General features: G+C 34.5%; 1 protein-coding gene across 1 annotated transcript; it reads left to right on the forward strand.

Annotated features, from left to right (window-relative positions):
• Nucleotides 1-530: 530 nt before the first annotated feature.
• On the forward strand, nt 531-5,441 carry LOC131943933 (uncharacterized). Its single transcript, XM_059304317.1, has 3 exons — nt 531-670; nt 2,376-2,441; nt 4,414-5,441. The coding sequence occupies exons 2-3, from the start codon at nt 2,384-2,386 to the stop codon at nt 5,298-5,300; spliced, it is 945 nt and encodes a 314-aa protein (XP_059160300.1). The 5' UTR covers nt 531-670; nt 2,376-2,383; the 3' UTR covers nt 5,301-5,441.
• The last annotated feature ends 18,272 nt before the right edge of the window (nt 5,442-23,713 follow it).

A 23,713-nucleotide genomic window follows, 5' to 3' on the forward strand; every position in this document is an offset into this window, starting at 1 on the left:
CCATTATGAACATCTTTATTTGGCGTTCGCTTGGTGTGCAATACTTTTTTCTATGAGATTCTATTTTATTTTAAAAAGTTTATGTATTTAAAATTGATTAAAAATCATAACTATATCCCGAGTTCCCATCCCCTGTTGTTTTATATAAGAATATTCGAGAAAGTTTAGGGGAGATCACTCCTGGTTTATTTCTACGTTCACGGTTGTAATGTTGGATTAAATATATTCCAAAACCAATCAGTATTATATTTCAACTTGTTATGCGCCAGACAGGCCGTTGACTCCGAGTTAAGCCTGCTTTTCTGTTTAGATTTGCTCCAATAGCCTTTGTCCAACCAAGAACAAACAACTAGGCAGCAGTTTGCCACTTTCAATTATCAATTTAACTGGGAAAAAAAGTTTAAACTGATACATTACTAGGATTTTTGTCATCGTGTTACGCGCTTTTTGCACACTACCAAAAAGAGAAATGAAACCTTGATGTTGAGTATTTCTGTTTCCGTTCACGTCATAGCTATTCGTGCACATTTCCTACACATTTCATACATTGCAAGTACATCTACATCTAGATTCCTAGAACGTTTATGACGTAACAAATTTTCTTAGTTAAGAAATCATTAGTAATTTGATCTACCTCAGATTTAAATAATTAATTGTATACCTGATAGCTGTAAGTCCGATTAAATAGGTAAATAAAGTTTTAACATAAAAATTGTATATATTATGTTTGTTTAAAATGTAGAGGATGGAAGTGTTTGGTACTAGAATTTAGATCTAGATCTAGATCTAGTTGACCACATGAAAAGCGCACACATATAACCTCTTTTTAGAAATATTTACCCTAAATTGTAGAAAGAAACTATAATTAAAGTAAGAAAACATGTTAGAACCGTCTGTCATGCTTACTGTTTAAGGATAAGACGATAAGACGAGACCACTGAAAAAAAAACAGCGTTGGTGATAAGTCTAGGAATAAGTCTAGGGCCTAGGACCTAGGGTTGAGTTATTTTGGTAAAATATGCATTAATTTTTTACTCCTCATTTCAAGCTTAGCCTAATTCCCATCATTATCTATTTTAAACGTTAGCTAGATGTAACATTTAAATTAAAAAATGATTACTATCCTTGTTACGTAACACAGCTGACCCTAACTAATTGTAAACAGCTGTTAATGAACAACGTAAATACGATAGGACATAGTACTGTCCACACCACCTTGGATATAGTAACGACCACACCATCCTAGGCATAGTACTGACCACACCAACCTAGGCATAGTACTGACCAAAACACCCTAGGCATAGTACTGACCACACCACCCTGGGCATGGTACTGACCACACCACCCTAGGCATAGTACTGTCCACACAACCATTGGATATAATACTGTCCACACCACCCTAGGCATAGTACTGACCACATCGTCCTAGGCATAGTACTGACCACACCATCCTAGGCATATTACTGACCACACCAACCTAGGCATAGTACTGACCACACCACCCTAAGCATAGTACTGACCACACCAACCTAGGCATAGTACTGACCACATCGTCCTAGGCATAGTACTGACCACACCATCCTAGGCATAGTACTGACCACACCACCCTGGGCATGGTACTGACCACACCACCCTAGGCATAGTACTGTCCACACAACCATTGGATATAATACTGTCCACACCACCCTAGGCATAGTACTGACCACATCGTCCTAGGCATAGTACTGACCACACCATCCTAGGCATAGTACTGACCACACCACCCTGGGCATGGTACTGACCACACCACCCTAGGCATAGTACTGTCCACACAACCATTGGATATAATACTGTCCACACCACCCTAGGCATAGTACTGACCACATCGTCCTAGGCATAGTACTGACCACACCATCCTAGGCATATTACTGACCACACCAACCTAGGCATAGTACTGACCACACCATCCTAGGCATAGTACTGACCACACCAACCTAGGCATAGTACTGACCACACCACCCTAGGCATAGTACTGACCACACCAACTCAGGCATAGTACTGACCACACCACCCTACGTGCTTGTTGTGGGATGTGATAACAGGTGGAGTATTGCTGGGTTTGGGCCAAATTTGGTGGTTGTTTACCGCGAGGCCATTGTGATAACCACGGCAGCTAATGACTGACAGCTCATAATTCCAGTGATTTTAGCTAAAATATGCACAATAACACCCCCCCCCCCACCCCCACCCCACACACACACACACACACATCAATAGTACAACATTGAGTTCAATACTTTCCATGAGCAATTACGACCAAGGTTTACACCATACAATTATGAAGTATTTTAACAATCTACCAAACACACTTGATTATTATTTATTTCTGTACACAGCATTCTGAATGTCTAAAGAACAGATGGAAGGCTATGCCCTTGATCTAGAAAATGCTGCCAAGAATGGTAAGTAAACTCTAATTTGAAATTTTGGAAACTGCTACGACACAGATGATGCCAAGGTGTACAGGTAACGTCTTTTCCCTTGGGTCTATTAGCTGTGTGGAGAGAGGGTGGCCATGATACATGGGCAACACCTGGTTCTACTCAACTTTCTGCCCAGACTTAGCGCCTTGATTTAAAAGTCGTAATTATATAAATCTTCCATTAGACACTTATTTTATTTGTATAAAAATATACCTATATATATATATATACTAGCTGCATCCCGTGCTCCGCCACGGTAAATCTTTTTTAAATGTACCAACTTTGGAACAGAACACAAACACAAAAAAAACACAACCACAAACACAACATAACCACAACCACAACCACAACACAACCACAACACAACCACAACACAACCACAACCACAACACAACACAACCACAACACAACCACAACACAACCACAACACAACCACAACACAACCACAACACAACCACAACACAACCACAACACAACCACAACACAACCAAAAAACAACCACAACACAACCACAACACAACCACAACACAACCACAACACAACCACAACACAACCAAAAAACAACCACAACACAACCACAACACAACCACAACACAACCACAACACAACCACAACAAAAACACAACCACAACACAGCCACAACACAACCACAACACAACCAAAAAACAACCACAACACAACCAAAAAACAACCACAACACAACCAAAAAAAAAACACAACCACAACATTAGAATCACCACCAAACAACACGCTTTTTTAGGCGTCCGCGCCCAAAGAGAGCCTTTCCAACATTAAAAATTTAAGTCACATAAATAGATCCTACTCCATAACTTACAATAAAACAATGCGATGCAAATGAATGTACGGCAAGTGGTGTTTACTTTTATGGTTCTAAGAAAACACATTGGCAATGTAATTAGAATTACCACCGAAAAACACGTTTTTCCCAGACGTCCGCGCCTAGAGAGAGTCTTTCCAGCATTCTCTATACTATAATTATAAAATTTCACCATCTGTTAACACCAAAAAACAAAAACAAAAAATAGTGATTTTGAGAAATCCTAGACTAATTAGAAAATAATATAAATAATCTAAACATTTTTCTCTTTTAATTATGAACCTTAACATAGACTAATCAATGCGGTAGTAATAAAAAAAAAGATTAACTTAAATTATTGTTGAGTTAAATATATTTTCAAATTACCTCCCTTGAAAAAATTACCACACAAAAAAAAAGTTGAATTAATTAGTTTTTTCGACCTATTTTTATGGAAATGTATCCATTTTTTCAGGGATATAAACTAAAATGATATTTGACATTGATCCTTTTAATATGTTTTAGCAGTGTGCGTGTATTTAATATTCTCTTTACGTTATGCAAAATTGTACAAACAGTGGAAATTATAAAATAGCTCTATGCCGCTATATAAACAAACCCTACTCTAATAGTTATAATAAGCACTGCGGTGCACTGAAAAGCACAGCATGGTGCATTGTTTACTTTTATAGTCCCAAAATCTATAGCGATGACGGACGGAAGGAAGGAAGGACACGCTCAGCCCGCTTATATTATATATATATATATATATATATATATATATATATATATATATATATATATATATATATATATATATATAAAACATATTCATTATGTCTAGGACAATACCCCCCCCCCCGCCAATGGCCTCCCTGTTTTAACATCTACCATAACACCCAGAGCAATAGGGCTTGTAAGTCCACGGTCTCGAAATCTACTAGCTGGCAAGTACGAGAACGAGAAGTTGTGGCCTACTTACAAGCCCAATTACCTAGTTATCTATTTCACCTTACCCCACACATGGTGACCTACTTTAATATATTTATTAAAACGTTTTAATTTCAATGAAAATTGTATTTAATTTCTTTATATTTTGTTTTTAGAGTTGTGATATTTATACTTACTCTACAGGTACAGACGAAGTGTTAGAAACGACGACACATGAACTATACAAAAACGCGGAGCGTGAGAGACTTAGAGGGGTGGTCCCAATATCTAAACATGTGAATGATCCATGTCTCAAGAACTTCGTACCTGTGGACATATTTAAAGAATCTTACATTCCTCGAGGCTACCGCGGAAAAGACATGAAGAAATTAATTTCAATCTGGAGTCAATTAACTGTAAAATTAGTAGGCAAACAAGAATGTAGCTCTGATACTGAGGAGAAGAAAGCGATAAAAGTGTGCACTGGTACGGTGTTCAAGGTTGACATGCACACTATAGGAACAGGAGACAAAACTGTGTGCCCATGTCCCGGACATAAGGGTGATACACCGAGTAAAATGGTCTGGTGGAAGGTGCATGTGAGAACGACAAGAGATTTCGTCGAACCAAAAATGGACCCAAAAATGTTTCAATTCTCAAAGGCGTATGAATTGAAAGAGTATGATAAAATGGTGAATGTTACATTAGATTGTGTTAATATTTCGCCTTTTAAAAATGGTGGGAAATCTTGTGTTTTGGAGTTTGCCACACATGATGTGGAGCTTGGATATCTGTTAAGAGAATTGTGTCAACAGTTTCAGGAGTTTCACAGGAATGTCTACGAAGAATACAGAGCCAACACCGATGTGAACCTGACCATTATCATCTCGTACCCGCACTTACTTTCTGAACCTCGGGTATCTGTTGGTCACTGGGTCCACCGCGCCATTACCGATGGCCGGACATGGTACATGTACACAACCCCGACATGTCCAGGCAGTGCTGGGGCAATGGTGTACAGGGTTGGTCAAGAGTTAGGGGATGATGTTCATGTTGGTGTGGCCAGTGATGGTCTAGGTTTTAGCGGGTAAAAGCACATACTATTGAGGGATGAAAGGGACACTGGATTAGTTATTATAATCTAAATATAGTATACCAGTCCTTTTCAAAAGGCAACAATCTAGAAGAATAACAGTTCACAAACAATTTAATTAATCGAACTGACATTACAAATTAACAACCTAAAATCTTTTAGAACCTTTGTATAAAATAGTTATAAACATAATTTCTGTTGTAGTGATTACATTACAGTTTTGCATGACAGAAAATAAACAAACATAATTTCTGTTGTAGTGATTACATTACAGTTTTGCATGACAGAAAATAAACAAACATAATTTCTGTTGTAGTGATTACATTACAGTTTTACATGCCAGATGTGACTAATGAAATAACCATTTCCTGTAGGCTATACTAGTGCCCAATACTTTCACAATAATGTAATCTTTTTTAACTAAGTGTGTTAGGTTAGTGATAGTAAAATAAAAAGGAAAACATCTTGCCAATGTCATCTCTAACCCTTATTTCTGGTACTCAGACTCAAGTCGATGTAAATTATTTTAGTTTACAAAAATATCCTACATGTTTTCGGAAGAATATATTGACAGTCTCTAGTTGTTTCAAAACTTCTAGCTACGTATTCCATTATATCATATCGTCAATTAAAGAAAATACATTTTAAAATTCTACTTTTTGTTAGAATTATTTAACAAATTAGAAAAATAATTTATAGCAGCGTGTGGAAAGTAAATGTAGCACATTTGTTAGGGTATTTGGTTACCTGTGTTGTGGATGAATGTGTCAATAAATAAATAAATACGAAAATTATTAGACTGTGACGTTGTGTGAAAAGCAGTGGCGTTTTTGAGTAGGATCGTTGTTGCGTAGAGTGTGACGGAATGTTGGTCTCCTTTTTATTTTTTGTTGTGGAACTGATAGCAGCTGTATCTTAGCTTGTGTAGTAGCGTATGTATTTATATTTAGAAAAATCTGTGCTTTGTAGACAGTGCATATAGTATTAAACATATTAACAAGCACTTGTTTTATTTAATCGTGTTTTGTAACCCGTTTATTGTTGTTCGTCTTATATATTGAATGATGCACTTGAACACCCGTATAGGCGTGTCCGTATTCACAAGAACTGTCTTTCGAGATATGAAATTGTTTCCATGTAATCAGTCACAACATTTTGGAGGTAATCTTCAAAATATACTTGGTTCAATAAAGTGCGCATATTTTTACTAAATAAATGTATTAAGTCTAGCATTGAATTCTTGCCATCTAAAAGACGTAAGATAATTAAACCAGCCAAAATTAATGTATTTTGTTTTAGTTAATATGTTACCAAATTACTATTTTGAGCTAGTGATTGAGAAATAGATAGGGCCTACAAATCAATTTAATACCTGTTTCACTTTTTAATTGCGTGTACAGAAAAATTCTCCCTTTAAATTAATACAAATGTAAAAATTAATTTGTTTAACTCCCTTTACAAGAAATACCAACATCAAAGATATAAAAACACAATTTGACTTTTTCTACTTTTGAAGATTCATATTTTGAATCAAAGAATAAGAGCATAATGTTATTTCTCAATATAATGTAGAGCCAAAACAGAGTGTCTTCTAGGCATCTCTTTGGGAGGCAGACCCTACACCCCCATAGAAAGTTTACCCCCCCCCCCTACACCCGAACAAAATGGAATTCTTATAGAACATATATACTTTTACTAGTGTCCACCCCTCTTCCTCTGTGGAGGAAAAGTCTGAAAGAAACACTGGAGCCAAACAACTAATGTATGTAAAGTTGATTCTAAAACATAATCCTAATATATAAAAGCCCATGTGCGCACTTCTCTCTCTCTCTCTCTCTCTCTCTCTCTCTCTCTCTCTCTGTCCGCAAAATATGTTCACAGGATATCACATCAGAGTCTTCAGCGATATATGAAGAACTTGATGCGGACTTTTGTTGAAAATAATATGCTAGATGTTTTAAATGTATAAACAAAATTTCATTTAAAGAAAAAAAAAAGGCATATTGGAATGTAGGAAAACAGTTTTAATTAATTATAGTTGGGATAAGAACGCCGAAATCGATGACGTCACATATCATATGTTTGAAGTACGGAAAGTACACAAAACCAATGGCGTCATCTTCCAATTTTAGAATACGCAGAAATGAAATATTTCATTAAATTTGATTGAGATCTATAGATTTACTTATCGATACGTAATTTATGAAATTTATACAATTTCCTAGGCCAAAACTAATACAAATTACTTTAAAAAAACATAAATACCATTGAAAAGCCGGGTTTTAACTGTCATTTAAGTCTTTTAATCAATGTGTGCATTTAATATGGTATTGTGTTGACTAATTATGTATATAATTTGGTTTTATTTTTCTAATAGGTATTAATAGCCTATGTTATTTTAAATGTGTCGGACTTTTAGCTATTTAGTTATTTCTTTGCTTTGTCAGTAATATCGTTAAACATGTAGTAAAGCACATAGCGTTTTGACAAATAACTATTTTATAAAACATTCTTCTAAAAAACGTATACCATTAAAAATATATAGACCGATAATTCACGTGTAACGGGTACCAACGGCTAGTCACAGTTAACACTCTAATTGTTTTTTACAAGCTTTCAGTAGACAGATGAGCTGAATAAAATTTAAAATAATTATACTCAAAACACTTGAAAATTACTTTAAGTTGGTTTTATTTTTAAAAGATTTGTGAGGATTCCTAATTTAAACCCAAGTAATAGTGTTAATTTAGACAATTCACAAAACTATCTCTTTTGGTTATTACAATAATGACATATTTTAATTACTTCAGGTATTTAACATTAGAAACTATTAAAATATGAATTTTAGACTGCTTTTCCATGGATGATGTGTAATTTTATAGGCTATAAACCTACGCCAATTTGTTTTAATTTGATTCGAATATTGATGAAGTTTGGACGCATTTTTTTCGGTTACTCTCATAGATAAGTCTATTAGCGCATTTGTATTGTTATTACTTGCTGCTCGAAACTTCATAGTTGGACGACTTGAATTTTCACATACTACATCTAAAATGGTAAGATATCATTTTTAAAAGTACATATGGTAAATGCAATTCGTTATAATTGAATACATACGTTTATTTAGTAAAATTAATGGCGAAGCTTTTATTTTTTTTTTAAGTTTTAAGTACACAATTATTGCAGTAGGCCCTACTGTACATTCTTGGCATTACAGTTTTGAGTTAGATTCTTTGGATTTTTCCCTTACTAATCATCGAGTTCTGCAAGCACTGATTGGTTCATGACACTGATGGAATAGAGATAGTTTAGCATAGTACTATACATAATCCTTTCATGCTATGTTAATAGAAGCAGTTGAACTCAATAACCACATGAAAATAAACTCAAAGTGTGGTTTTATCTTATTTTATAAATAACATCACTACCTTAGTTAAACACGCAATAAAAAGAGACCAGGGTAGGTTGATCCAACATCAAAGTTCACCAGACCCTGACCTGATATGGACACCTATATGAGGTCACGTGAATGCAGGTAGAAGGCACCACCTATAGAGTACAAGATAGATAGAACCAGTTTTAGTAGGAGTCCACACTTTACTCCGTGATCAACACCACTAATTAATTAGTCCTACTTATCTAATTGTATCGACCTGCGGTAACAATATTGATTTGACATGCGGACTATAGGTATCTGAATAAACCGTTAATTATTGTGTTCAAGAAAATTCAAATCAGCATAAACGGAACTGAACTGAAAATACTGTGGTAAAGTATGCACCCCTATCGCCTTAATTCTACCCAGCCGGCTAGAGTAGAGTCAGGTAACCCCATCATATGTTGATAGAACGAGGGATGTATAACAGACACTATCAAGGAACAGAACTGATTGATCTTTGCTGATTGGCAAATTATTGCACACATCAGTTCAATCACTTTGTTCAAGTGTAGTTGACCCAGTCTCATGACGTGTTCATCATCTTTTCCTGTTTGTGCCGAATACACATGGGGCAGATGGAGTAGAGTTTTTCTGTTTCAGAGACCTACGCATATAAAGGGATAGTGTGGTTAGCACTAAGCCCAGCAGCCTTTACTTTCCAAACCGTGAGTTAGGTACTCATCAGAACCGGGACGTTTTACTAACTTGAACCCGGATTCGAACTCGAGACTTTCGGGTTTGAAGTCTGGCTCTCTACAGCTATGCCACGATATCCTATTAAACTTGTTAACCTGTACAGTTGCTACAACAGATCTCACCTGTGTAAGCCGTCTCCTGACTACCTGTACAGTTGCTACAACAGGTGTGAACAGTTCTCAACAATACGCCAGATAAAACTGGGCTGGTGGCTGATCGTCTGCTGATGTACTGGAACCACGTCTGGGGACAAATTAGTGAATTATTATAACGCACCACCTTTCTTTATAACATTAGAAAAAACTGAAGATTACTAACCGCGATTGGAAAGGCAATCAACGCGACTTGCATGAATTTGATTATAGATATAGAGACTGTTGAAACTAGTTGAAAGATAATATTTTAATTAGTAATTATTATACTGAACGTAACTTTACATAATTATTTTATTTTGAATGAAAATTTTTAATTTACATATTACTTTCGAGTGTAGCTAACTTTTTACACAATTTTAAGCAATAAACCGATTATCTTTCCTACCTGATATGTAAAGTCGGAGGAAAATCGCGTAGAATTCGGATTAAACTTGATATTGCTGTAAATGTAATAGAGACCTAGGAAAGAAAAACATAAGTCTACTATTGAAGAAATCATAAATGAAAGGAAAATCAAACTCTACACCAACACATACTATTCTAATGCTTAAAAAGATCACAAGTCGTAAACCTGATGCTTTAAGTTTGATCTTAATATACCTTTTAATAAATACCGCAAGTTTATTGTATACTATCCATAAACATACCGGAGTAAACAATGATAATCCCTTCCTGTGTTATGTCCACACCACTAGCGTGCTGACTGTCTGTTGTCTATTTGTCTAGTTGAAGTATGGAATGGCTCAGTGGGTTAAATATTGGGTCTAGTTTGTGGAAGAAAATACATATTACAAACATAAAGAAAGATTTGTTCTTTAATTGTTTAAATTAATTAAGCTAAATTATTAAATAAGGTACCCACATTTACCCTCCAACACGAAATTATTCATTGTCTAATTGATTTCCAATAAATTTCAAAAGTCAAATCATATTTAAGTTTAAGGTGCTAAAAGTTCAAACTCATCCTTGAGTATTACTGGACTCCATTCATCATTGAGGGTCATTTAATTTAAGTCCCAACAGTAATCACATTTATAAATGAACAAAAAAACAAAAGCAATAATTCAGGCTAGAATGTTTTTACCTTCATCGTTTTCTGAAGCAGGAAAACGTACAGATGGAAACATTCGAAAATGGGCGGCTACTGGGGTATGCTGCTTCGTTGTTTTCACTAAATGATTACTTAACACTTACATTTCAACAAAAGATAATTAATATTTTTTTTATAAAGCAAGCATTCATATTTGTACTATAAAAAAGAGAAAAACACGATTTTCGTTTAATGTATAATAATGGAAGACATGTTGAATAACTAATAAGAAACGCATGCGTCGTTTATAAGAATTTAGCAAAGGTATTTAAAACATAATAATGCGAAAAAGGCATTTTTTTTTGCATTGTCATTGGGTCTTGACCTACGATTCAAGTGTATATTAAAAGCTGGTTTGGTTGAAATAGTTTGAATTTCGTACGCAAGCTTCGACCCACAACGGATGATAGAAGGATCAAGTTAAACAAAACAGGAAAAAGCTAAAAAGTGAGCTAAAAGGAAATCTTTTTAAATTTCGAGCCACTAGAAAATAACGAAGGAAATAAAAGAAATACTTAATTAAAAAGCTTAGTGTATTTTTAGTTTACATGTAACTGTTGAATTGCTTGCTTGTATTTTGGTTCTTAACATTTTCACCAGCTGTATCGTATCCTGAGAAAAAAGCATAGAAAATTGTTTTTATGTACTAACTACTCAGTAACTAAAAATTAATATACTCACACAGTAATGATTCCAATACCAGTACCTTATATTTCTTATCACCATTGACGTCCACCTCTGTGTATGTCAACACTAATATAGCAGTGATGAATGAGAGCACAGACAAAAGAAGCCATACTATACAGTCGGGAATAGAGTTAAATTAATAAACAGTTAACCTTAACCTTTTCTGTTATGCTCGTTCATATGTATTCACTGCATTTTGCAATGAATAAATAAATAAATAAGTATACATTTATATATATATATATATATATATATATATATATATATATATATATATATATATATATATATATATATATATATATATATATATATATATATATATATATATATATATATATATATATACATATATATATATATATATATATATATATATATATATATATATATATATATATATATATATATAAAATACAATGAAAACTTACGTTCTGCAAAGTTCCCTTTTATCCCCATTATCCATTGATTTTTTTAAATATCGTCTAAATGGAAAGAAAACAATTGTAAATTGTTAATAAGTAACTTACCTTCTCATTAATTTCCTACCTATTATATTAATTAAAAGTATAGCCCACACTTTGACCTATAATTGACATTTTTAAAAAGGCTTGTTGGTTTGTGTATATCGGTTTTTGCACTATAACAAAATTGAAACTATTTTTTACTGGGTCAAAAACGTTTATCCATTGAAAAATTTAAGATACATCAAACACTAACGCTGTGGTCATTAGACTATAAAAATATCTATTATATGTATATATACATACCGATACATTACGTTACTAGAATATTTTAGCTATTATACATACTTTTACTAGATAGATGTCCAGTATAAGTTTCCGTATTTGAAGTGAAATCTTTTACAGTGAACATTTTCCATTTTATATTAGAGACTGCTAAATATAAACATGCTCATTGAATGGATAAAACAATATCAGATGTGTGTTATCAAGTGTTTGTTAGCACAACAACTTCTAATGAATCAGCTTTATGATAAGCTTTACCTGGTACTTCTTAAAATCAGAGATATGACGACATATTATGTCATATATATATATATATATATATATATATATATATATATATATATATATATATATATATATATATATATAAATGCCTTTAAGAATTACTCTGTAAAATCGACACGTAAGCCGGGTGAAGTATCGAGCCACATACCAATCAACAGACCAATGAACTTCGAGTTGCGCAAGACTTCTTTTTCGACGACAGCAATAGGCCTTTAGTAAACACTTTTTATTGAATCTCTCAATGTAGAAAAACGCACCAGTCATTCATTAGTAATTAATGTTCGACGGTTCTTTAGATCTACCGGTAAATGTTATTATATATATTTTTAAAGTTTAGTGCTAAATTAATTATATTTTTTTTTTGTAAAAACAAAACTTATAACAAACATAAATATCAATAATTTTGTCAACTTGATTTTTTTTTCTTTTGTGGATAATTTCTAAAAAGTCCCGCAGCAAACACAGTTTAAAATTAATAATTGCTCTTGACTTCTATTCAATATATGTACAGGTAAAAATAATTGTCGTCACCACCCATTGGAGAGTTAATATACACAAGAGCGAGATAAACGTGGTCATACTTAAAGAAAGTAAGGGGGGATGAGGGTGGCAGAGGTTTTTAAAAAAGACATTTAAAAAAAAAAGCTTGCTAGAAACTTTTAGCTCTCCATAATAAGGAACACAATCAACATTCTCACTTTACCGGTTTGGTTATCTTAAAAATTAAGTAACAGAATAGATGGATACGTGAATAAAATATGTAAAACAATACCGCAGCTGATATAAAAAAAAACTGTTTAACATGTACGTCTAAACAGAGGCGTAGCGAGGGGGGGGGGGGGGGGGGGCGGGGGTGGGGACCGCACCGGGTGACACCATTTAGGGGGTGACACCAAGGCAAAAAAATAGCAAAATATATAGAGAACAATTTGAGGGGGGTGCAAATCGAAAGTTTGAGGGGGGGGGGGGGTGCACATCGAAGATATGAAAGTTTGTCATCGGGAAGGGTCGCTACGCATCTGGGGGGTGACACCAGTAAGTGCCGCACCGGGTGACACCCGACCTCGCTACGCCACTGCGTCTAAAGACTGTTTTGAAACATTCAGCACTTGGTGTTGTCAAAATCTTATAGGCCTACCTAGTTGCTATCTTCGAGATCACTAGGTAAAGATATTAATAACTTTTTAACATCAGAATATTTATTATGCAATACTTTAGTGTATGGGTGTGTCTGTGTGTGCGTGGCATTGAATATATTGACGCATTAGAAAAAACTTTTAAAAATCTTAATAAACCACTCCTCTAGTCACAGATATGAATGCCCTATGGTAGGTAATGAGCTAATTCTGCCGTGTTTCAAATTGGTACAAATTCGTGGCATAGATCCGTGAAGCTATTGATCAAGCAAAACGTATAAGAGGTGTATTGAACGTAAAATTGATTAGCACGGGTAGGCTTAGTGACATTTCAAACATTGCCACTTCAAATATTGAGCAAGCTTGATTCAATGCAGTCAATATGACGTGTCAACGATAAATCTCTTTTTCGAAATGGGCGTTTGCTTGAAACAGACAAACTGTTAATATATAAACTTGATTGTTATTTTAAGTTCAAGGCAAACAAAGAAATTCAAATATATGCAATTTTATTAGAAGGGAAATCATTACAAATATTTAACATTATAATTGAAAAGTGTTTCATTTTTAAAACTATTTGATAGATCGGTAATGTAATTATGTGTTTACAGTTTTTACAGAATTATTAAAGCAGATATACATTCCGAATTAGTAAAAATAATAACATTCCCACTACATTAAAATATGCTTCTCCATTCAGTAGCGTCACGAGGCAGGGGCGGGTGGTGCAGAACGTACCGGTAGACCATACTTCAGGGAGTGTAACCAAAACTGAAGTTTTGTTCCTTTTAACAAGAAAGTCTGTTTTTCAAATCAGCTTAACAACTTAGTAAAGTTAAGCACAGTGTGATTCTATCCGAGATTAAGTGACATCGAATTACCTTTAGTTTTATTATATCTACAAATAGTCGTTAGTGGGGGACAAAAAACCGTGTGTTATAGTTCAGGGTGTAACACGACCTAATGACGCCACTATTTGCATTGTCTACACAAATGGTCTCTAAGATATAATTATGATAGAAAAACACGTTATGGAATAAAAATGTATTACACATTAGACAAAATGTAAGATTACGTATAAGATTAATAAGGTAAAATGTTTAATTTGTGTGTGCTGAAGACACCTTGTGATGTCTGTTTCAACAACTCGGTGATAAAAATATAAATTATAACGCTAAAGTGTTGCTTTAAGGGAATGGTTCTTAACCTTGTTGGTGGTACCGAACCCCACCAGTTTTAAATGCCCATTTACCGAACCCTTTTTACTCATTTTTATCATCCACGCAGAAAAAACACCGATTGCGAATCATGTGATTTCCGTCGAACCCTTGAGACTGATTCCACCCACCCCCTGGGGTTCGATCAAACCCAGGTTAAGAACCACTGCTAAGGAAACAATATGAAGGGCTCAGTGGAAAAAGTACTAAAGCTACATTTTTTCAAAAATGAGTTTAGACCGGTATATTATTTGATTACCTACCCTTAACCATCCCTAGTTTAATTCGAATACTTTGCATCAACTGTTTTGGTATTCAGCTTCAATTTAAAAACTTTGCACTCATTTTTCTCAAAACTCTCAAAATACACTTAAGTACTTTTTCCACTGAGCCCTTCATATGAACTGCGTCTATCCACTAAAATTTAAGCCGTGTTGTGTGACACCAACATGGACGTCATCACACTGCCTGTGACCAACCCTGTACACCAGAGCGCCGGCACTGCCTGGGGATGTTGCGGTCGTGTACACGTACCAGGTCCTGCCTTCAGTTGTGGCACAGTCCACCCAGTGGCCTATAGAAATCATCTTATCGCGATCAAATGGTGTGTAAGATATAATGAGGGTCAGATTCACATCTGTATTACTGTTATATTTCTCGTACACTTTCTCGTGGAGTTCATCAAACTGTGTACACAATTCCCTCAGCTTATACCCAACATCCATATTATGTGTTGCAAACTCCAAAATACAGCCGTGTCCCTTTATCTTGCTAACAGCATTAACACCATTTAAAACAACAGTCGACATCATAGGTATTATATCATCACGCAAATCAATTGTAGTTGTACATTTCAACTTTATAGGATCAACATATTCCAACAAATCCTTAGTTGTTCTCACATAAACTTTCCACCAAACATGTTTTTCTGAACCTTGATGTATAACAGCAGGACATGGACACGTTATTTTATCGCCTGTTCCGATAGTGTGCATCTCCACTTTGTACACAATACCCGTGCACATCGTTGGGGTGGTAGGCCTACTTCGATAGGGAGCAAGGGAGTTATGTCTTATTTCTGAGTCCTCTAATTTAACCGTCAATTCTGCCCAAACTTTAATAAACTGAAACAACTCATCGCTACGGTAACCAAAAGGTAGGTTATGAGTTGTAAAATTTGTTATTGGTATGAAGTTGTGATCGCTGATTTCCACACACTTTCGGGGAAAAGTACGTACAGCATGATTTGGATGAGCTTGTGCATCAACTAATACCTCATGTGCACCTGCAAATGTAAAAAAAATATTTACGTTGTACAATATACATCTTGTGTATATTTTGTGGACATATAATTCTTTATATATATATATATATATATATATATATATATATATATATATATATATATATATATATATATATAATATCTTAGCCTTGCACAATAGTTTCATGAAACACTAACACAAGATGTTATTGTAATACACATGTTTACAAAGTGTCTTTGTTAGTATTATATTTAATTTAGACCATACATGTAGCATGTCATCTCCGCATTCTAATTTGTTTAAAATCAAGCAATCATAATTACCTTTTCTTGCTGACTCTGTTAAATACAGTTCATGTTCATCCATCCTAAGCATTTCTCAATCCACCTGAATTCGAAAGTATCTGTTGAAATAGAATACTGTGTATTATTGACATTTATTTTTAAAATTGTGTTTAATTCATTGTAATAAGTGTAAATTAGTTTGTGAAAAAATAAATTTGTTATTAATGGTTTAAACTAAACGTGTCATTATTTACTTATCGACTATTTCTTTTTCAACCGTACTATTTAAAACACCATTTATTTTTTATTAATGAAGTTCGCTACTCAAATTAGCTTACGCCTTTTTTATAATACTAAATTTTAAGTAGGTTAAAATTAAATGAAATATAAATCCACTTAAGCCTTGCGGAACAACTAACTACTCGAGATGTGCTCAAACTGATTTGTCTGCTATTCCTTGATTCAGCTTAGCGTTATGTAACCTACTGATACACACACTATATGGCTTTGTAGTTCTATTAGAAAAAAAAACAAATCTTAACAAATTAATATCTTTAATTACTTTTAAATTTTAAATAGTATAGTAAGTCAATTATCAAATGAAACTTACTGATTTAAAAAAAATTATTCTAATTCATAAAGAACATCATATATGTTCTTAATACAGACACATACCAGCAACTTTCAAACGTTAATGAAGTGTAGTGAGTGTATTAAAATAGCATGTTTACATTATCGAAAACACCCAAGAAGTAAGTTGAAGTCAGTAATTTTTAGAGTTCCCGATATTACCTAAGAAAAATCACTTTGGTTTTTAAAAATCGTTAAAACGATTTTAAAATGATTTCACATACATTACACTTATTACATTTTGTTTTAAATTATGCTTGTATTATAAACATATTAATTAATTATTAAAGCTGAAATTTATAATATAGCATATATTTAGTGGTAGAAGACATTTTAAAATATGTATTTGCAAATTATATAAGGACAATTTAGCATTAATTTATCTACTAATTTGTTTTTAAAATAAAAATCTACCTAAAAAATATGCCTGAAAACATATGTAAATACAATATTGATTTGTTTAGTAAAATTTGTTCATTCTTGTAATACCACTTATGTCGTGTTTGAGATTAGGTGCAAGGCTTAGGGGTATGACTTCGAATGTTTAGTATCAATATGCTGTAACTACGCGAAGATCAAGCTTAATTCCGGGTAAAATGCCGATTCTGCTGAGAAATCCGATTTCAATGACTCTTTTCGTTTCCGGTTAAAATTAAAGGTGAGGTGGTGATTTTATTTTAGTTTCAATTTAGAGGAAAACAAAACACTAACAACCTAGCGCCCGTTGTATCTCTCCCTCAACGGGCCATTTATCTCGTAATTATGATAATAGCGCTATTAGGTGGACCTACACGTAGGCTAAGTAATGTATGTGTTGTTTCCCTTACTTGTATATATTGTATTTAATTGTAGCCTCCCCTGGATGCTGTGTAATATGAAAGTGCCAGATGATGTCTGACAAAAGGGGGAATGGGAGTTGGCCCCTGTACCAATGACCTTCGTATTGGGGCCTACATGGCGTAAATCCTCACGATAGAGGATAATAATTATTATATCAGAGTTTCTTTCAGGCATCTCTTCGAAGAAAGTCTACCTCCCCCCCCCCCCCCCCGAAATGTTGACCACCCCCTGAAAATATCCAGTGCCCCCCTCCCCCGGAGATAAAAGTCTGGAAGAAACAATGTATCCGCTAGTATCAAATCTTGACGAGTCGTATATAAGGCTGTATCTTTTAGGCATCTCTTCGGCAGGGGATCCGAACGGAATATAATTTATATTCTAAATTTATACTTAATTAAATAAGCGTCCGCTCATCCACAAAAATTTAAGCTCATCCCTTCCCCTAAAATTTCAAATATCTCAAAGAAACACTGCGTCTGTATAGCATGTTCACCCATGTTCAGTCCATGATATCGTGTTTCTTGTTCTCTTTATAGTGAAGAAAAGATTTCACGCTGCTTTAAAATAGTCGTCTGCTGGAAATTTAATACAGTTTTATGGAGGTTGTTTTTATATTTTAAAAAAACCATTTATATTGTGTACAATTAATACATTATCTGTTGAAGCTAATTACTGAGTTTAGCATTTATTTTATTAATGTTTTGAATCCAGTGATGTAACAAGGCAGGGGGCATGGTGCAATTTGCACCAGGTGACGTCATTTAGAGGGCGACATAAATATGAAAAACACTAAAATTTACCGTCAATATGATACTTTATCAAGTCAGAGGCTTAGCGACCCATTCTGGTGCCCGGGGCGAACTATCAAACTTTCGCCGCCCCACCCCCTTTCCTGGAATAAAAATATAATTTTACTCGTTGGCGACAAGCGCCACCTCCCCCACCATTTTGGAAACGGTTGGGGGGGGGGGGTGTGAGGCGCAGATAACAGTTAAAACAACCAGGAGAGCTGGGTAATAGTCTATTTCCTGCACTTTGAATGTGCAAAATTCAATAATATAGCTCAAAATGAGGTTTGTATTTTTATATCCTATCCAGTTTGGCGCCCTTTTAGGGTCGGCGCCCGGGGTGGACGCCCCACCCACCCTCCCCTAGCTACGCCTCTGCGATCCAGTTAAACTTAAAATAAAATTGTACAGGGATAAGGGTGGCACCAAAACAAAAAAAAATTGTAAAATTGTTAGTGGTCGGATGGGAGACTCCCTCAGTTACCGCTCCGGGTGTCATCCGACCTAGTGCCGCCACTGACTAAATCAAATATGTTAATGAAAGCAGACAACCCAAAGTTACAGAACAAACTTTACATTTTGATACACAGGCACACATTTAAGGAATTGTAAAAACATGACTTTTAATGCACAGTACTGAAATATTGGCTTTTAACAATGAGGGTGATAAAAAAAGTGAAAATGATTAATGAATGACCGTATTTTGTTCAATCTCAAAAGTGAAAACAATTATTGTGGGCTTCTTTTGCTACATAAAGTCATAAAAATATCATTAATGCTCACTGTTTAATTCCCGTTACTTTTTTATAAAAAAAAATTAGTTAAAACATTTTTTAATGGTAAATCAGACCCTATGAAACGATTTTCTCAAAACTAATAATTTTGAGAGATAGAAAAAGGCAACACTGAGGGGCTGCCATGTTTTGCAGAGTTGACTGGTGTCTTTATCTCCTAAACCGATCCTGCTTATTATTCTTCATAAACATGTGTGTTAAATTTCATAGAAACTTGTATCTTGATTTGATAATGGACAAGTATTCAAGTTAAAATGACGTTATTAAAATTATGAAAATGCGATACTTTTTTTCTTCTTCCGGAAGCAATAGCTTTAAATCTAGGCTGGTCAATTTTAAGTTGACTTGAAGATTAATAAAATAATAAGGTAACTGGTTTACAATTTTTGTTTAATTGTTTAATTGTATAATTTTGCTATCGTCTATTCTTTTAAAAATCAATAATCTATCACATTAACTTTAGTAAAACAAAGCGACCGTAAAAAAATATTAATTTTCTTAATTAGGCTAATAATTAGGCCCTACCTGCCTACCTAATTTTAGAATTTTAATTTTAGGCTTAAGTCGGCTTAAATAAAAGGCTTCAGCTCAATTAAGACATTAAGTTTTTAATAAAATTTTATCTTTTATTATTTTTACGGTCCTAGATCTAGATCTAGAATCTAGATCTATATCTAAAAAAGCACATTTTTATTCCATGTAAACAACATTACAGATTTATAATTACAGAAGGATTCTCGTCAACTCACTGGTGTCCATTCAGAAATTTTAGCCTAGGCCCTATTATTACTAATTATTACATTAGCCTAGGCCTAGATGCCTTAGATTAGATGGTAATCTATCGTTTTGGGTAGGCCTACGTAAAATCGCCCGCGACTAGTAATGTGAAAAACAGGTGACTCCTTAAATTTTAATAGTTATTTCACATTTACTATTTAGGCCTATAGGAGGATTTTAGTTTTGAAATTGACAAAAATGTTTCAAAGTTTCATTTATGTACCTGTTTTTAAACAATTGAATTAAAACGTTTCAGTAATATGTGAAGAGGGTGTTGGGAGATTGCGAGACGCGAAAAGCGAAATGGCGAGGCAGGAAAATGCAAGAAGATAATGCGAGATATACATGCGGAATTAATAGCAAGACACTTTTTGCGAAAAAAAAAGTTTTTTTTCTTGCTTTTTTCATCTTTATTTATTTAAATTATTTTTTTTTTGTTTTAAAAATAAACAAGCATTTAGCCATCCCCTTTAACACGAGTGTTGTATGTTGTTATTTTTTATCTAGATTTTATTATATAGATAAATACTAAGAAGATAGATAGATCTAGATCTATCTATCTATTTAAAAATCCTAACATCGTTGCTGTGCTACTGTCATAGCCCGCTCTCGTTAGGAAGAGGAAAATATCCCGTCTCAGTTGGCATTAATTTTAAAAATCTAGCTCGCTCATATTTATACAAAATTTCTATGCAACAATAGAAAATATGTTTCCGGCGGCAGTGGATCCGGGCACGGTGATCTTCAAAGACGGTAAATCAGGCGGCCTCGGCGTTCCACACAAAAGACAGAAGTTGATCTATCATCTGCGGTATTTCCGTCGGTTTCGAACAAGGTGGTATTCTAAGTCGACACAAAAGATGGGGTGAGTTGACAAATCATCAGTATGTCTAGCGACGGAAAAATCGGAAGTTTTAACAATCTAAATGAAACGTCTTGAAGTCTGGACCAAATACCACTGAAAATCGGGTGCGGTAAAATTTTTCGCAGAAATCTTTGCATTTCAACACCACCCAGCGAAAGTATCGGGTTGTGGTAAAATGCGAGACAAAAAGTCATGTGACCGACCGTTTTCGCGCCCTCTCGCATTTTCCCACCTCGCCATTTCGCTTTTTGCGTCTCGCAATTTCCCCATACCCAAATGAAGACTAGCAATGTTTCCAACAGATGCAACCATGCTCATTTATTTTACTACAGCAGCCATCTTGTTTAAGTTTTTTTTATAAACTTATGGCGCTATATTCAGGGGAAGCCACTCTATTTTACAAATGGCTGCTGTTTATATAGCAAATCTTTCTCGCAAACACTGCTGTTTAAAGTTAATTTCTGGCCTATAGGCCTCTTGATATATTTAGCTGTTGATTTAGGTTTATATAATATTTGACACAAATATATCGCAATATACTTCTATTAAAGCCTTGACAATGAGGTAACTTTTTCGTACATTAATAGAGTCCTTGCAAACACGTGACCTAAATCACGTGATACCTACGCCCGCCGCCACAGTGGTGTACATCAGACGTAAACACAATCAGCTGTTCGCCAGCGCTGGACGTGTTCACCAGCGCTGGACGTGTTCACAGTATGTAAAGAATCGCGCCCGCGGAAAAGGAAAAATATGTTAAAAAACTTGAACTCTTAGGAATTGAAGATCCTTATACAGTTATTGACAGTTTCGTGGATAATATAAATATGTGGCCGAAATTTCTAAATAAAAATACTGTTAGTAATACCGTTTGCGTTTAGAGTTTAAGTAGACGAAGCTAATCAAATGCAGTAATATATTATAGGTTATCTACTGTAGCAAACATGAGACCACTAAACTTCTACAAAACCCACACTACAACGGCTAATATAATCCATGGGTAATAACCAATCTGGGTAGCATGTTATACAATTTAAGACCCTTATAATCCAGCAGGGAAGTAATCAGACACATTAATACTGACGTTCAACCCTCATGATGGCTGCCCCCACCTGTATCTAGCCCACAATAAAACCAAAGAGGAGTCTGCCCTGCCCTCCCCTGAAAATGTCTCACCTCCGTGATACCTAGCCCCACAGAGATAGTATTTCTTATATAATTTTGACCCTCAGGGCCCAGCAGGGAGAACAAAGGGGAAAGTTCCACTGCTCTCCCCTCAACACTTCTCACCTCGGTGTCATGTTATGTCATTTATAGCACACATGGCTTATCAGGGGAAAGCATTAAGAATCTTAACTCTGGACAGCTACACACTAGTATACTAGCTACACACTAGGTGCCTACTGTAAACTACTAGACTGTAGGCCCTATGTAGACCTGCAATTGTATCAATTGTAGACTGGGTCCATTGTTATTATTCTAAACCATCTCACTTATAATGTTTCTAGCTTGATTTGTTTCTTTTATAAACAGTGGATTTAAAAAAAAAATTAGCCTAATCATTAACCAAATAATAATAATGTGGTTATTTGTTGTTGGCTGGTATGATCTAGATTGTACTACTAGGCTACAAAAACTTAGTAGACCAATTACTAGATATGAATTTGAATTTAATTAAACTCAGTCCAGTATCAGATACATATTGCTGTAAAAAGACAACAAAGTAGGTAGGCCTTAGTAATTTATTAAAGCCTTCTACTACAATAATATCAACTACATGCTTGTATAAAGTTTTTACAATTTAATTTAAGTAGCAGATTCTAGATCTAAGTCTAGTCATACAATCTATTTCAATTTCAGAAAATTTCGTTTGCTAAAAAAAATAATTAGATAATAGAGCGAGATTTTAGATCTTAGAGACAATTAAATGCTTTATTAGGCCTATTATGACTACTTTTGATTTATTATGGGTGTATTTTGAATCGAATGTAGATCTAAAGTAATTAAATTTAAGTAAAGAAGTAGATGCTAGATTCTATGTCTACCCAGCGGAGCCAGGTATTAGGCCTACTATTAGATCTTATTATTCTTATTATTACTTTTGACTTTGTCTTTTACTATTAGTATTTGTGAAGGTCGAGCATATTTGTTTTATTAATAGTTATCTTTTATAATTAAAATGAAGTTTATTATTTTACTGTCCTTACCTGAAACAAAGTATCGAGAACTGCATTTGATCAGATTCGTCTACATTAACTCTAAACGCAAACAGTATTACTAACAGTATTTTTATTTAGAAATTTTGTCCACATATTTATATTATCTACGAAACTGTCAATAACAGTATAAGGATCTTCAATTCCTAAGAGTTCAAGTTTTTTAACGTATTTTCCCCTTTCCGCGGGTGCGGTTCTTAACATACAGTGAACGCGTCCAGCGCTGGTGAACACGTCCAGCGCTGGCGAACAGCTGATTGTGTTTACGTCTGATGTACACCACTGTGGCGGCGGGCGTAGGTATCACGAACGGACGTGACGTCATATGAAAGGACTCTATAGCCGCAGGCAATTTTACATACCCAAAACGATAGATTACATATATTTTTATAATCAGTGCTATAAAAGTTGCAAATCCAGAGAACAATTTGTTGAGTTTAAGGCTAGATTTCTATTAATTTTTATTAGGCCTAAGCCTAAGTTAAAACCTGATGTTTC

This window comes from Physella acuta, unplaced genomic scaffold (assembly GCF_028476545.2).
Source record: "Physella acuta isolate Inbredline_101_S28 unplaced genomic scaffold, ASM2847654v3 ptg000040l, whole genome shotgun sequence".
NCBI lineage: Eukaryota > Metazoa > Mollusca > Gastropoda > Physidae > Physella > Physella acuta.